This window comes from Protopterus annectens, chromosome 2.part0 (genome assembly GCF_019279795.1).
Source record: "Protopterus annectens isolate FY-2018-M chromosome 2.part0, PAN1.0, whole genome shotgun sequence".
In the NCBI taxonomy this organism is placed as follows: Eukaryota; Metazoa; Chordata; order Ceratodontiformes; family Protopteridae; genus Protopterus; species Protopterus annectens.
In genome coordinates, this window is record NC_056728.1 from 763,193,292 (window position 1) to 763,209,093 (window position 15,802).

The 15,802-nt window shown below is 43.1% G+C and overlaps 1 protein-coding gene across 1 annotated transcript in view; it reads right to left on the minus strand.

The window, feature by feature from the left end:
• The window catches only part of SMC2 (structural maintenance of chromosomes 2), a 1,579,182-nt gene that overhangs the window by 1,127,223 nt on the left and 436,157 nt on the right, over positions 1-15,802 (minus strand). Inside the window, exons 7-8 of the mRNA XM_044060351.1 lie at positions 3,796-4,037; positions 3,672-3,703 (exon numbers count right to left, since the gene is read on the minus strand). Coding sequence (XP_043916286.1) covers positions 3,672-3,703; positions 3,796-4,037 — 274 coding nt within the window. The remainder of the gene's footprint in view (positions 1-3,671; positions 3,704-3,795; positions 4,038-15,802) is intronic.

Below are 15,802 nucleotides of genomic sequence, written 5' to 3' on the forward strand. Positions count from 1 at the left end.
TCTAAACTTGGGAAGATCTCATTGAGGTGCAGCAGCAGCATAAACATTTGAACTGTGACAACAGCAGAAAAAAAGTGGTTCACACAGGTGTGTATATAGAGTAAGGGTCCAATGTCTTCATACAAACTGGTACTGCTTTGTTCTCACACATGCAGAAGTTTCCAAGAAAAAAAATGCTCAACTTTGATTGGTGGTGGTGGTTTGTCTTTTCGGCTTTTCCTGGTTAGGGGTCGACACAGCGGAACTCCAGTCCGCTAATGATTGGCAGTAGATTTTTATGGTGTAGAGTTGCCAGCCCGACGCCCAACCTTCAGCAAAGGCACCCCATTCACACATGTCTTTCAGAGGCCACTCGACCGAGGGGAGGACGTGCAGTAGAGAGGCTAAAACTCTTGACAAAGGAAAAGCCTTAATGTTAAGTCAAAAAGTTCATTCCACTAGGACCATCAACTTAACATTATGGACACAAGAGACAGACGATAACACTTTGCAATAAAGATAAAGTCTATGCAGCACAAATCGAAGGAACCTCATCCATAAACAACCCAGACAACAGTGCGTCAAGACATCCATCATGCCCAGTGACACCATTGGAGAACATACAACTGCCTACAGTCATCACCTTTAAAAATGTTACAATACATATGATGAAGCTGTCAAACTCCAGAGTAATCATTTGACCCTTTCTGAACAAGGAAAAGGCAAGAAAAAAAAAAACATCGCCCAAAGGAATGATCTGCCATACAGACCCTTTTAAAAGTAGAACCATGCCCTGTTTCACATGTTCTGCTGAGGCTACTTGGTTCTTTAGTGGATGTTTTTTGCTATGGGGGCTCCATGTAATAACTCAAAAATGGTTATATGAGACCAGCTGGTAACTATAGGTCCCTTGTTTATAGTTGCTGAAGCTGTGGCCAACTCAGAACCCACCTTCCAGAAGCAGACCTGTGGGATAAGCAGGAATGCTGCATTACCATATACAACGTTTGCCTCCTGAGTAGCTCTGTGAATGGTCCAAGGGGAAGAAAAATATTTTGCTTGGCAGCTCTCTACATACTATGAGAGCAGCTCTAGGGGGAACGGAATTAGATTAAAAAAGAAAGCAATGGGCACTGGAAACCTGCACACTGATCAGCATCCATTTCTTCTTCTGGTACTTTTCCGTTACACCCCTACCAGTCCACGGTGCTGTATTTTGCCAATATGTTGTGCGTTTTGCCGGAATTTAACTTTCTGAGAAGTACCTGTATGAAAGTTTCTAACCACTGTCAGTAGTGATGTTTGCTGTACATTATGTAGTTGTGATAGCAGTTTTTCTGAAAATAAAATTAGAAAAGCACACTGACAGCCGTACCAGGCACTGAACATTCTGTTTACACACAGCAAATCCAAAAGCAAAAACGGTGTTCTTAAGCCATATGTCACACGTACAAGTTCCTGCTTTTTCTTTCAGTTTACAAGCACGTGAAACAGTAATCATCTCTTGTTTTCTTTCCTGTAATATCACCTGTCGAAATTATGAGCGTCATGGATATAACGCTGTGGGATTTGCTAGCTGAAGTGGCTATTATATTTCTACAAGAAAAAGACATTCTGCACAAACACAGATTCTGTTCAAATAATCACCAGATGAAGTTGAAATGTACCTCTAACCCCAAATGGCTAAGCAGCCTTCGTTCCTGCCATGAAGAGAAAGGTGTCCACACAAATACCTGGTTTTATGGATCCCGGATCACTTTTGTAACTGCCGTTCGCTTCATTTATCTATGGTGTCTTGAGTTGACATCTATAAAGTTCTGTGAAGCACACATTCAACTTAATCACAACACTATTGTAAACTGGAATAATTACCTGAGAGAGGTATGTGCCCATTCATTATGTCATCCCAATGTGAAAATAGGTGGCCCAGACAGAGTGGCAGAGACTGATAAAAGCTTGTTCACCCAAAGAAAAGCTAACGTAGGTCGGGTTCTACCCCCACAATGGATCTTTGGAGGTGTGTGTCGAGAAACCAATGAATGCTTCCTTGTGGCTGTCCCTGACTGCTCTGCAAAATCATCAAAACACTGGGTGTCAAACTCAAAGTGGAGCACCTGTGGAGTACTGCAAAGTGGCACAATAAACGCCAAACAGGGACAGCCCGCCAACATTTATAGTCCTATTTGATTGAGTTCATGTGGCGTCGCATGCATGGCAAAGGAGAAATGGTCGCTGCCATGTTACATAACATGTGACTTTCATGCCTGCTAGTTAGACTACTTCCTCTTCCTTAACCCTTATTCAATGTGTTAAAACAACGTCCTTCTTTTCTTATCCCTATTCCATTCATGACATGTGATTGATGGGTACCGATTGCTGTTACTAACTTACATTCATTGAAAGTGTTACATACAGGAAAAACATATGAATTCCTTATTTGTGTACTTCCTTGAACTCTACATGGTGTCAGTCGAGTGTTAAAGAATAAATTCTGACAACACACAGCAGTGCCAGCATCAAAGACGTGGTAGAGGTTTAACATTGTTAAACATACCATCACACACAAATACATATAAATTCCTTCTTTGTGTACTTCTTCCAACAGTACACAATGTCAGTCCTGCATCAATGAGCAAATACCGGCAAAATACAGCACCGTGGACTGGTAGGGGTATAACGGAAAGGTACCCTTCTTTTTATAGATCATCTAGATCACTGAAAGACTGCCCAAACAGATGTAGCCCATTCTACATGCCCTCTATTGATGTGAAATCAGTTCATCACACAGGGAGATAGCTCCCATAAGGGTGTTTTTGCCAGATAGACTGGTTCACAAGGGAGAACTGGAATTTCAACAGCTGTGTCAGATGGACAAGGAACCAGAGTCCCAGAAGTGATAAGGGAGAATTCATCTCTTGTTCACTATAATGCTTTGGAACCTTATCTGGAAATGAAGCCAAACATGCTGCCATCTCCGGTATCCACAATGAGAGAGATCAAAACAGAATCTCCTCAAATGCCAAGCTAGGGTAGTAGCATGCTCCATCAGAAGGTGCACATCTTCCAAATAATTTTTAGAGGTATTGCAAGCTGGGAACATAATAGGCAATTCCAACAGGTTAATAAGACCTTTGCAGTGATGTTATCGTATTTACCTACTCATTAACACTAATGGTGCAGCTATATGGTACACTCTTCAAGGAAAAACTGTTGGATGATTTTATTTAGCTCGACCTTTTTCCCATTTGTAGTCTCTACATTTCCCATGTACAGAGACTGCACCCATGATTGTCTCTTGCCGAATTACTGTATTGCTGATATAAGCCTTCAACTCCTCATTAGAAGGCTGTCAAGTAGTTCTAAAGCCATACATATCCTTGTGATATGACAAATTACCTTAAGCCAATCTTCTCTAGATAGCTTTAGAGAACTACTGTTGTGAAATCTGCTATAGACTGTCTTACCAGCATTAATGGACAAAATCTATTTTATACAATTTTGGATACCAGACTTGCATTAAAATCTTGAAAGGTATGTAGAATGGCATGTATGTAGAATGGCATTTAGCTATGCAAAGTCCAAAAACAAGTAAACAGATGAGACAACTGCAAAAATAAACTGTAATTAATTAATGAACATGGATATGGCATGGTGCACTATTCTCTGATAAAGGGATATTGTGCAGTCCTTACACCTGACATTCAAATCCTGAAAAGATTATCCGCTAAAAAAAAAAATACATGTGACAGAGCAGGTGTAATTGTAAAAGAATTGTTTTCATTTGTTCAATATAGTTTGGTAATTGGGAAAACTTACCTCTTCCATGCTTTTAGTAATCTCTTTTCGTTTTTTTTCTTCTCCTTTCAGGTTCTGCTTCTTGAGATCCAGGGCACTCTGTGCTTTGGCATCAGCTCGTTGCAATTCTGCTAAACCCTCCTCCAGTGAACGCAGTGCACCGCCAACTTCCTGCAATAATGCAACCAAGTAAAATGTGCTCAGTCTCACAATCAAGTAATGAAGCAGTGCTGGGGTGTGCGGGGGTGAGGAGGTTAGTTCTGCTTAATGAAAAGGGGGAAACATACAGAAAAGGTTCTAATTATCAGATTGCATTCTGTAAAAGATCTTTCATAACATGTGGCAAAAAACAATTAAAACAAAGTTTACAAGCTGGAAGACTTCTGGTTGGCTCGTGGCTAAGCAGGTATCCCATGGTATGCCAGTACAATCCCCAGATCTTGTTTGCTGCTCACTAGACTAAACAACCATAAAACAACCAATACTAAAGGGTCTCCAACCAATGGCAACCAAAATATTACTTCCAGATCTTCCAGGATGGGGGCAGGAGGGCGGGTTGGTAAAAATGAAGGATGAGATGGACTACCAACATGGAACATTATGGTGAGGACATATGTTAGTCCGATCTCACCTTCATTTTTACATATGGGACAGCGTCCCTAGCCCCTTATCTTGGGTGGCTCATTGGAAAATACTCTTGAGTACCGTGGAGCCAAAGGATGCTCTACCCCTAGATGTCAAATCCAATTTGTAATGTGTAATAAAAGTGTGAGGGGTAGCCCACATAACTGCTACACAAATATTATCAAGTGGAACCATAAAAGGATGCTCTACCCCTAGATGTCAAATTAATTGACTTTTCAGGATTTGAATGTCAGGTGTAAGGACTGCACAATATCCCTTTATCAGAGAATAGTGCACCATGCCAGATCCATGTTCATTAATTAATTACAGTTTATTTTTGCAGTTGTCTCGTCTGTTTACTTGTTTTTGGCTGCAGAGGTAGACATCGACCTGGTAGAATGAGCCTTGATCTTGTAGGGTAAACGTTTGCCTACTGAGCTATAGATAAAGGCTATACAACTGGAAATCCAATTAGATAGTGTCACTTTAGAAACTGGTAAGCCCAATCTGGAGTCAGAAAAGGAAATTAACAATTGATCTGATTTCCTGAAAGCCTTAGTCCTCTGTAGATAAAAACACAGTTGTCTATGAACGTCTAGCTGATGAAAACGGTATTCAGCTGCATTACTGTGGTTAGGGAAGAAAACTGGAAGTTCTATCGATTGGTTTAAAGTAGTATTAGAACAAACTTTGGGAACAAAGGAGGGATTAGTACGCAATGACACCCTGTCTTTGTGAAAAATCAAATACGGTGGCTTAACATACAAGGCCTGTAGCTCCGATACCTGTCTAGCTGATGTGATAGCTACCAAAAACAAGGTCTTCCAAGACAAACATTTTAGAGAAGATGAGTGGGAAGGTTCAAAAGGTGGAGAAGTCAATATGGACAACACAAAATTTAAATCCCAAGAATCCACTGGTTCTTGCAGAGGTGGTCTCAGTAAAGTAGCCCCTTTCAAAAAGGTCTTGCATAGCTTATGAGACATTAAATTGGTATCTGGAAATCCTAAATGAAAATGAGAAATCGCCGCCAAATGGACTCTAATAACGGCAGCGGCAGATCCTTGTTGAAAGAGCTCAGAAAGAAAATCCAGAATCACAGGGATAGAAGCAGTGTATGGATCTATATTCCTTCTCTGTGCCAAAATAGAAAATCTTTTCCATTTACTACCATACAGCCTTCTAGTTGAAGGCTTATGGGAGGACATCAGAATATGTGACACTGAAGATGATGCATCATGAAGCCTGACTTTGGATGGAACTGGAGCAGTCATGCTGTAAATTTGAGGGTGTGGATAGAGGGGTGTAGCAAACACATGTGAGTCAATAGATCTGGAGCTGGGTCCAGAATCCAAGGATCATCCAGGAGGAGAGGCTCGAGGAAGGGGAAAGTACAGTCGTGTACACTTACTATAAATGTAGATGTTAGAGTGTATTCACTGTTGCAGTCATCACATTTGGGTAATCTGCTGGCAGGTTGCCCTCAGTCGGCCTGATTAGCAAAGTCTTATGTACTGCGTCAGTTGCTGTCCCTTCTTCCATGACGTCAGGTCTTCAGGGGTATAAAACATGCAGCAGATGCCATTACATCAGTTTTTCTTGCCCCGGATGTCAGGTGCCCTCCAAATGGGGAGTCAAATATACAAGTAATTAAAAACACAAAAATATACCTCCAAACAAAAGCAAATACACCAAAAAGGCTTTTAAGCATAGCAAAGGAAAGTAGAGGTATAGTAAGAGAAAAACAGGGGCCTGGAGGGAGGATAACCAGGACTGCAACAGTGAATACACTCGAACATCTACATTTATGTTAAGTGTACACAACTGTACTATGTTCTTCGTGTTTCACTGTTGCAGTCATTACATTTGGGTAGATTCCCAAAGCTATGGTTGGGAGGATGGGTTTATACAGCATTAAGACCAGCTATAAGGCCCTGCAGGACAGCAGTGGCAAAGCCAGCTCTGGATTTAGAGAATAAAGGTAAATGGTAATGTTTGGTGAACGTATGAACTGAGCTCCCAGGCAGCCGCTTCTAGAATCTCTGGTAGGAACACCTCTGAGAAAGGCTGTAGAGGTAGATGCAGCCCTGGTGGAATGAGATCTGATCCCCTGGGGGATAGTTTTACCATGGTGCATATAGCAGAAACGAATACAATGGCTTATCCATTTTAAAATAGTCTGCTTTGAAATAGCCTTTCCCTCTGCCCCTGCAGCAAATGCACCCAGTAATTGTTCAGATTTTCGACATTTTGTCCTGTTTAAATAAAATCTAAGTTGTCTGTGTACATCCAATGAATGCAGAATCCATTCCCCCTTGTTCTGTGGATTGGGAAAGAAAGTTGGCAAATGAATGGTGGGATTAAGAGCCACACTGGACACCACACCTTAGGCATGAAGGATGGATTGGTCCTGAGAGACACCCTGTCCGTATGAAAAATAATGAAAGGCTCCACTGCCATAAGGGCCTGTAATTCTGAAATCCTTCTAGCTGAAGTGACTGCTAAAAGGAAAGCGGTTTTCCAGGAGAGAAATTTTAAGTTTGCAGTAGCAGCTGGCTCGAAAGGAGGGAGAGTGAGTTTTTCCAATACAAAATTGAGGTCCCAGCCAGGGGTTGGATCTCTCCTGGGTGGTCTTAAGTTTTTCGCCCCTCTGAGATGCTGCTTTAGCAGAGAATGAGAGAAGAGGGGAGGTTCTGTGTTGTAATCAGATGAAATGGCTGAGGCTTGGATTTTTATGGAAGAAAAGGACAGAAACTTGTGAAGCATCTCAGTTTAGTTTTGTAAAATCTGAGGAATATTGGGCACTGCTGTGCTTTATCCTTTGGCATTGATTCCATGCACAAAATCTTTTCCATTTGTCAGCATAAGATTTTCTAGTACTAGGCCTTCTTACCTCCAAAATGACATCCATCACAGGCTTGCTGAGGGTTGCCAAGGGCGAATTTAGGTAATTGGCCACAGTGCAAGATTCAAAGTTTGGAGCAGAGTGTGCAGAATTTAGTTGTTCTGCTGAGACAGTAAGTAAGGTGTCTGTGGCAAGTGCCACGGAGGAAGGTGTGACATTGCACAGAAGTGGGTACCGGTGTTGGCGAGGCCAGTCTGGAGCAATCAAGATCATTTTTGGTTTGTCCCGTTTGACTTTTAGTAGAACTTTGTAGAGGGGGGAAAAGCATAGACTGATAGGTTTTTCCAGCTGAATGATAAGAGCATCCACTTTCCATGCTGTTTTGTGAGGTGTTCTTGTGCAGAATTTGTCCAACTGATAGTTCTGGGGTAAGGCAAAAAGATCTATGTCTGGACTCCCCCATCTGCATGTCAACATGCTGAAAATCCATGGTTCCAGTTTCCATTCATGTGGGTCCATGAGATTTTCTGCTTAGTCTGCCAGAGTATTCAGTTTTCCTGGCAGGAATTGAGCTTGTAGCTGTATTTGATAGGTCAAGGCAGTGTTCCACAATGCCATGGCTAGTCTGCAAAAGGGGTAGGAGTGTGTACCCCCCTGCTTACGTACCACATAACTGTGGTGTTGTCTGTATATCATTAATTGTCCTGGAAGAAGGTAGTCCTTGAAGGCTGTCAGTGCATTCTGTACAGCTAGCATCTCTTTTTGATTGATATGAAGGTGCATTTGATTTGGGCTCCATTTGCCCTGAATGCACTTCCCTGCTAGATGAGCTCCCCCAAGCATAGTCTGATGCGTCTGTAGTTAGGGTTTGGGCGGCAGGGGGTGGGGTGAAAGGCAGCCCCTTGTTTTGGTGGCAAGCCTCTGCCCACCATAGGAACTCTAGCTGCAAGCAAGGTATGATGGTAATCACTGTTTCCAGGCTGTGACAATGTTGACTCCATAAACTTTTTAAGTACCACTGAAGTTTCCTCATATGCAGTCTTGCATATGGAATTCGAAGAATAGGAAGCCATGAATCCCATGGCTTGCAGAATTTGTCTTGCAGATAGCAGGGTTTTGGTGGCCACCTGTTTGAAGTAAGTTATCAAATGAATTTGCTTTTCTGGCATTAGGTAAGCCATCTGGGCAGTTGTTTTGAAGCCTGCACCCAGGAATGTAATTTTTTGAGAGGGTACCAGTTGTGATTTCTTTTCGTTTATGGTGCACCCTAGACAAGTTAGAACCTTTTTCACAAATGCCAGATGTTTTAGAAGAATGTCCTTGTTTTCTGCCTGAATTAGAAATTCGTCCAAGTATGGATATATTTGCATATTTCTTTGCCTGCAAAATGCAGTTACTGGAGCCAGGAACTTTGTGAAGACCCTGGGCACAGTAGATGAGCCAAAAGGCAGTTGTGTACACTTACAATAAATGTAGATGTTCGAGTGTATTCACTGTTGCAGTCATTACATTTGGATAATCCTGCTGGCAGGTTGCCCTCAGTCGGCCTGAATTCCAAAGTCCTGGGTCCTGTGTCGGCTGCTGTCGCCCCTTCCCGGACGCCAGGTCGTCAGGGGTATAAAAGAAGCTGCCGACACCATTTTCTTTAGTTTTTCTTTCCCCAGATGTCAGGTGCCCCCTAAAAGGGTAGCCAAAATTTATATATATAAAAATACATGCACCAATATACCTTTACCTTCATCCACAAGCAAATACACCACATAGGTTGTAAAAATCAGAGTAGGAAAGATGTGTTCCATCAGAAGAAAGGGGGTGGTGGGTGGGTAACCTGGACTGCAACAATGAATACACTCAAACATCTACACTTATGGTAAGTGTACACAACTGTACTATGTTCTTCATGTTTCACTGTTGCAGTCATTACCATTTGGGTAGAGTCCCAAAGTTATGGTTGGGAGGCTAGAGCTAAACAGCATTAGGAGCGGCTATGAGGCCCTGCAGAACTGCAGTGGCAAAGCCTGCCCTGGATTTAGAGTAGAGTGGCAGATGATAATGCTTTGTAAAGGTGTGCACTGAACTCCAAGTAGCTGCCTCTAAAATGCCCTTGGTTGGTACTCCCCTGAGAAAGGCTGCTGAATTAGCTGCAGCTCTGGTTGAATGTGGCCTAATGTCCTTAGGCACTGGCTTGCCATGGTGTAAGTAGCAGAAACAAATGCAGTGACCTATCCACTTTGAAATAGTCTGCTTTGAGATAGCCTTTCCTTGTGATCCTGCAGCATATGTCACTAGAAATTGCTCGGTCTTTCTGAAAACTTTGGTTCTGTCCAAGTAGAATCTAAGCTGTCTGTGTACGTCCAAAGAATGCAGAATTCTCTCCCCCTTGTTCTGTGGTTTTGGATAAAAAGTTGGCAGATGGAATAGTTTGGTTGAGCGCCACATGGACACCACCTTAGGCATAAATGTTGGGTTTGTCCTCAGAGACCCTGTCTGGATAAAAAATGATAAAAGGTTCCACAGCCATGAGTGCCTGTAGCTCTGAAACTCGTCTTGCAGAAGTTACTGCTAGGAGCAGAGCTGTTTTCCAAGATAAAAACTTTATATCAGCAGTAGCAGCTGGCTCAAAAGGAGGCAGGGTGAGTTTTTCCAAGACATAGTTGAGGTCCCATGCCGGCATTGGTGATCTCCTTGAGGCCTTACATTTTTGGCTCCACTGAGGTACTGCTTTAATAAGGGATTAGAAAAGATTGCTGGATCTCTATTGTAATGAGCCGACATGGCAGAGGCATGAATTTTAATAGATGAAAGATAGACCTTTGTCCAGCATCTCAGTTAAGTATTGCAAAATCTGAGGAATATTTGGCACAGCTGTATCAGTTCCTTGTGCCTGGTTCCAAGCACAGAATCTCTTCCATTTTCAAGCATAAGATTTTCTAGTACTAGGCCTTCTGACTTCCAAAATGACATCCATCACAGCTTCACTGAGAGGTGTGTTTTGTATGACTACATTTATCCACCATGCTGCCAGGTTTAAAGCCCTGAGTTGGCTGTGCAGGATCTGATTGTTTTGGTGGGACAGTAGATTAGGTATTTGAGATCAGGTCCAAGCTGGGCATTGAGACAAGTTCCTTAGGATTGGATACCAGTACTGGCGGGGCCAGTCTGGGGCAATCAGTATCATCTTTGGCTTCTCCTGTCTGACCTTTAGTACCACCTTAGGGAGGAGAGGCAGTGGGGGAAAGGCATATACTGATAGGTTTTTCCAGTTGAAAGACAGGGCGTCTACTTTCCATGCTTGTCTGTGATAAGTCCTTGTGCAGAATCTTTTTAGTTGGCAGTTGCGAGGGAAGGCAAATAGATCTATGTCCGGGCATCCCCATTTTCTTATGCTGAAGACTTGTGGATCCAGCTGCCACTCGTGGGGATCCATGAGGTTTCTGCTTAGTCTGCCAGAGTATTTTCCCTTCCTGGCAGGAATTGTGCCTGCAGATGTAGTTGCTAAGTCAATGATGTGTCCCGCAAAGTCATGGCTAGTCTGCAAAGGGGGTAAGAATGTGTGCCCCCCCTGCTTGTTTATATACCACATGACCGTGGTGTTGTCTGTCTATCAGTAGTTGTCCCGGATGAAGTAGGTCCTTGAAGGCTGTCAGGGCATTTTGAACAGCTAGCATCTCTTTTTGATTGATATGTAGATGCATTTGGTTTGAGGACCATGTGCTCTGAATGCGTCTTCCTGCCTTTTGGGCCCCCCAGGTATAATCTGATGCATCCGTTGTTAGTGTCTGCCTGGCTGGGGGTAATGTGAATGGCTGTCCCTTCTTTTGGTGACAAGCCTTTGCCCACCATCGAAACTCCTGTTGCAGGCAGGGAATGAGAGTAATCATTGTTTCCAGGCTGTAACAATGTGGAGTCCAAACACTTTTTAGGTACCATTGAAGTTTCCTTATATGCAGTCTTGCATATGGAATTAGTAGGATGCAGGATGCCATGAAGCCCAAAGCCTGCAGAATTTTTCTTGCAGATAACTGGGCCTTTGTTACCAACATTTTGAAATAGGTAGTCAGTTGCCTTTGTTTGTCTGGCGTGAGATAAGCCATCTGGGCAGTTGTATTTAAGCTTGCACCCAGGAATATTTTCTCTTGAGAGGGTACTAGTTTTGATTTCTTTTCGTTGACTGTGTACCCTAGGCATGTTAGAAGTCTTTTCACAAATGCCAGATGCTGTAGAAGAATGTCCTTGTTCTCTGCTTGAATTAGACAGTCGTCCAAGTAAAGATATATTTGTATTCCTCTGTCTGCAGAATGCAATTACTGGTGCCAGGCACTTTGTAAAGACCCTGGGCGCAGCAAATAAGCCAAAGGGCAGTGCAGAGAGTTGGAAATGCATTGAGCCAGCCTTGAATCTGAGGTATCTTTTGCATAATTGTCTGATTGGGACATGCAGGTATGCCTCTTTTAGGTCTAGAGTCACAAGCCAAGCGTTCTTGCCCAGCATGGGCAGAAGCTGCTGCAAAGTCAACATCTTGAATTTTGGTATATCCAGGAATGTGTTCAGAATAGATAGGTCCAGTATTGGTCTCCAGGCCTTGTCCTTTCTGGGTACCAAGAACAGTCTTGAGTAAAATCCTTGTCCCTGCTCTTGCTCTGGTACTTGCTGAATGGCCCCCATGTCCATGGGGGATGAGACTTGTTTTTGTGCCTCTGCCTATTGATTTTTTTGGCAGATCTGGCCAGCCGTTTGCCTTTGGCAGGGTATGGAAATGGAACTTGTAGCCTTGTGTCACGATATTTAGAACCCACTTGTCCTGGGTTATAATGTGCCAATTGAGAAAAAAGTGCTAACTTTCCCCCTAAGGGTGCTGCCAGGAGATAAGTGCTTGGTGCAGGCAAGGGGAAGTCATTAATACTGTTTCCTGTATGGTTGTGATTTGTCTTCTCCAACTTTGGAGGTAGAAGCACCCCATTGCTTTGACCTGTATGAACCTTGCGCCTGGGATCTGCCCCTTTGAGGTCTGACACAGGAAAGGATCAATTCTTTGTAGGCCAGTGTCTACTAAACCTAGGTGGCTGTACTTGTAAAAAAATCTTTGACAGCATGCATAGATTTAGCTTTGTCCTCCATTTTCTTTAACACCTCTTCTACCTTAACACCAAACAAAGTATCATGCTGTAAAGGTGCATCTAATAATTTAACTTTGACATGATCAGGCAGATTTTGTTCCTTTAACCAAGCATGCCTCCTAATTACAGAACCCGTAACTGCAGCCCTGCAGGAGGCCTCCAAAGAATCAAAACCACATTGCAAAGTATGCTTTCCATCTTGTTCAGCTGCATGCAATAATTCCTGCATTTCCTTGTTTTCTGCACAGAGTTTAACATTTTCTGTTTAAGCAATGCCATGACATGTTGCTGATATTTGAGCATATGAAACTGACAGTTTAAGGCCCTTATAGCCAAGGTAGCAGATGTGTAAACCATTTTCCCCATCTATCCAGTGCCCTAGAATCTCTGTCAGAGGGGGTAGGGTTTTTTGCAGCGGAAGCCTTAACTCCTTTGGGACCCTGTGAAATAGTTTCCGGGTCTGCAGTCATGTGGTACATAAACAAGGAGGCACGCATTCCTACCCTCTATGCCGGATGGCAATGGATCTGTGGAACCTAGGCCTGAATCTCAACAGCCAGCTGCAGGCCAAATTCATACCCGGAAAAGAGAATTCACTAGCAGACAGCCTAAGCAGAACTACCACGGATGCTCACGAATGGATGCTGTATCCAGACATCTTCAAAATCATAACAAGCAAATGGGGAATGCCAGAGATAGACCTGTTCGCCTCCCCACTCAACCACCAACTGAAGAAATTCTGCTCAAGAGAATACCACCCACAAGCCTGGAAGGTGGACTCTCTCTCTTTCAGCTGGAATGCCCTAACAGTGTATGCTTTTCCACCTCTCCCATTGATGTACAAAGTTCTACTGAAGATCAGGGAGGAACAGCCAAAGGTGATACTAATAGCTCCAGACTGGCCAAGGCAGCACTGGTACCCGCTACTGAGAAGCATGTCTCGGGCAAACTCATGGCCTCTACCCCTATGGCCTCTTCTTCTAACGCAGAACAACATCAAGACCCTACATCCAAACTTTAAAACACTGCAGCTAACTGCCTGGAAAATTGCTTAAAACAAAACAAAACTGTTTTATCTCAGGGGGTCAAGGACATTATCCTGGAGGCTCGCAGACCCTCCACAAGGAAGACATACTCAGCTAAATGGAAGAGATTCCTCATTTGGAGCGCATCAAAGGGTACAAATACCACACTGGCAAACCTAGCACACATCCTAGAATATTTAGCAGAACTGTTCCACAATGGCCTGTCCTATTCCTCCATTAAGATTCATGCTTCAGCAATTTCAGCAGAGTACAACATGGATCCACCTATCTTCTCTCACCCTCTCCTCAGACAATTTTTAAGAGGGATCAAAAATGTAAAACCTCCAAGGAGACCCCCTCTGCCTACATGGGATCTCAATTTTGTGCTGGATTAACATTACCCACTTTTGAACCAGCAGCATCAGCAGACTTACAGTTCTTATCTTGGAAAACTGCTTTCCTTCTGGCAATCACTTCAGCAAGAAGAGTATCTGAGTTACAGGCATTAATGGCAGTGCAGCCTTTCCTTATTTTTCACCAGGATAGAGTGTCTCAGAGCCAATCCTACTTTCATGCCAAAGGTGGTATCCGGGGTATCCTTGAACCAAGCTATCCATTTGCCTACGTTCTTCCCTAACCCACAGAACAGGGGGGAAAAACTTTTGCACACCTTGGATGTACACAGACAACTACGCTGCTATCTGGACAGAACTAAAAACCAGCAGAAAAACTGACCAACTTTTTGTAGCATATGCAACTGGAGTGCAAGGAAAAGCAATTTCCAAACAGACAATTTCAAAATGGATAGGAAATTGCATTTGTTTTTGCTACTCTCTTCATGGAAAGACAGCTCCTGAAAATATCAGGCCTCACTCCACAAGAGCCACAGCCACCACTACAGCTTTCCTATGAGGGGTGGCTACCAAGGACATTTTAGAAGCTGCTACTTGGAGCTCCGTGCATACATTTGCCAAGCATTACAATCTACCTTTAAACTCCAGATCCCGAGCAGGTTTTGCAACTGCAGTTTTACAGGGGATCTTAACTACACCATCCTTATCTTAGTACCTCCTCCCCCAGTTTGGTTATGGTATTCTACCCATATGTTATGACTGCAGATGCATCCTTGAAGGACATAGTACAGTTTTGTACCTACCATAAATGTAGATGTCCGATAGGTATGCATCTGCAGTCAGGATTACCACCCTCCTTCCCCTCTGTGGTACTCCTAGGGTGCTTACCTTCTTCAGCTAGCTGGGGAATCTATTATGGTGCATTTGTTTGTATGTGTGTGTATATATGTATATATATATATATATATATATATATATATATATATATATATATATATATATATATATATATATATCTGTTTGAATTTTCAACATTTATCCAAATTTAGCCTTCCTAGAGGGCACCTGGCATCTGGGGCAAGAAACACTGAGGAAAATGGCGTCGGCTGATGCCTTTATACCCCAGAAGCTCTGACATCGGGGAAAGTGCGACATCAGCCGAGGCCAGACCCAGACTTTGGAATCCGCCGATCAAGGCTGCCTGAGGCAGGACAACCCATATGTTATGACTGCAGATGCATACCTATCGGACATCTACATTTATGGTAGGTACAAAACTGTACTATTTCGGAGAATTCCTGACTTTCCCAGTGGAAATGTTCCCTTAAAGTATGTAAAGTTTCCCCAAAAGAGAAATCCTCGGGGAGAAGCAGAAGGAATGGAATCTTCTGCATCAGAGCCCTCATAAATCGGTATAGACAAATCCTGTTCATTAGAAGAGTCAGAAGAAATAGAATCCTGTTCAGAAGATTCAAAATCAATGTATTGCCTAGGCCTCTTAGAAGGGGGGGGGGGGTTGGCTATCCCTGATCAGAGTAATAACATCTTCAGCCATTTTTGATCTGTTTTTTAGGCATAGGGGCCTGCACATGTGGCCCAGGCGTCATTTTTTTAGTCATAGATTTAGTTTTTGGTCTTAGTTTTGAAGATGGAGCCAATCTAATATACAAATCTGTAGGCCTGAAAACACCCCAAGAAGCCGGTGCCTGCACAGCGGCTCCGGACCCATCTAAGGTAGAGACATCCGCAGGTTCCATAATTGAAGCCTCTCGCGGCATACTGGACTCCGAATGGGTCTCTGTAGAGGCCCGCAAATCAGAAGCAGCGGGTATCAGGGGCTGCAAAAGCGCCTCACTGAGTACCTGAACCGGCGACAGGCTTAGAAGCGTCCTCAGTTTTGGACCACGACGGCCTGTCTCTCTTTCTTTGCATTTTTTTTAGGAATTCCGGTAGTCTGATTGCTAACTGACAACATTTCTGGATAATTAAAGCTTGAGCCAAAATATTTTGAAGCAAAAATATACTGACGTTTAATACTGCATTGATTAAATTTAGCACAAAACC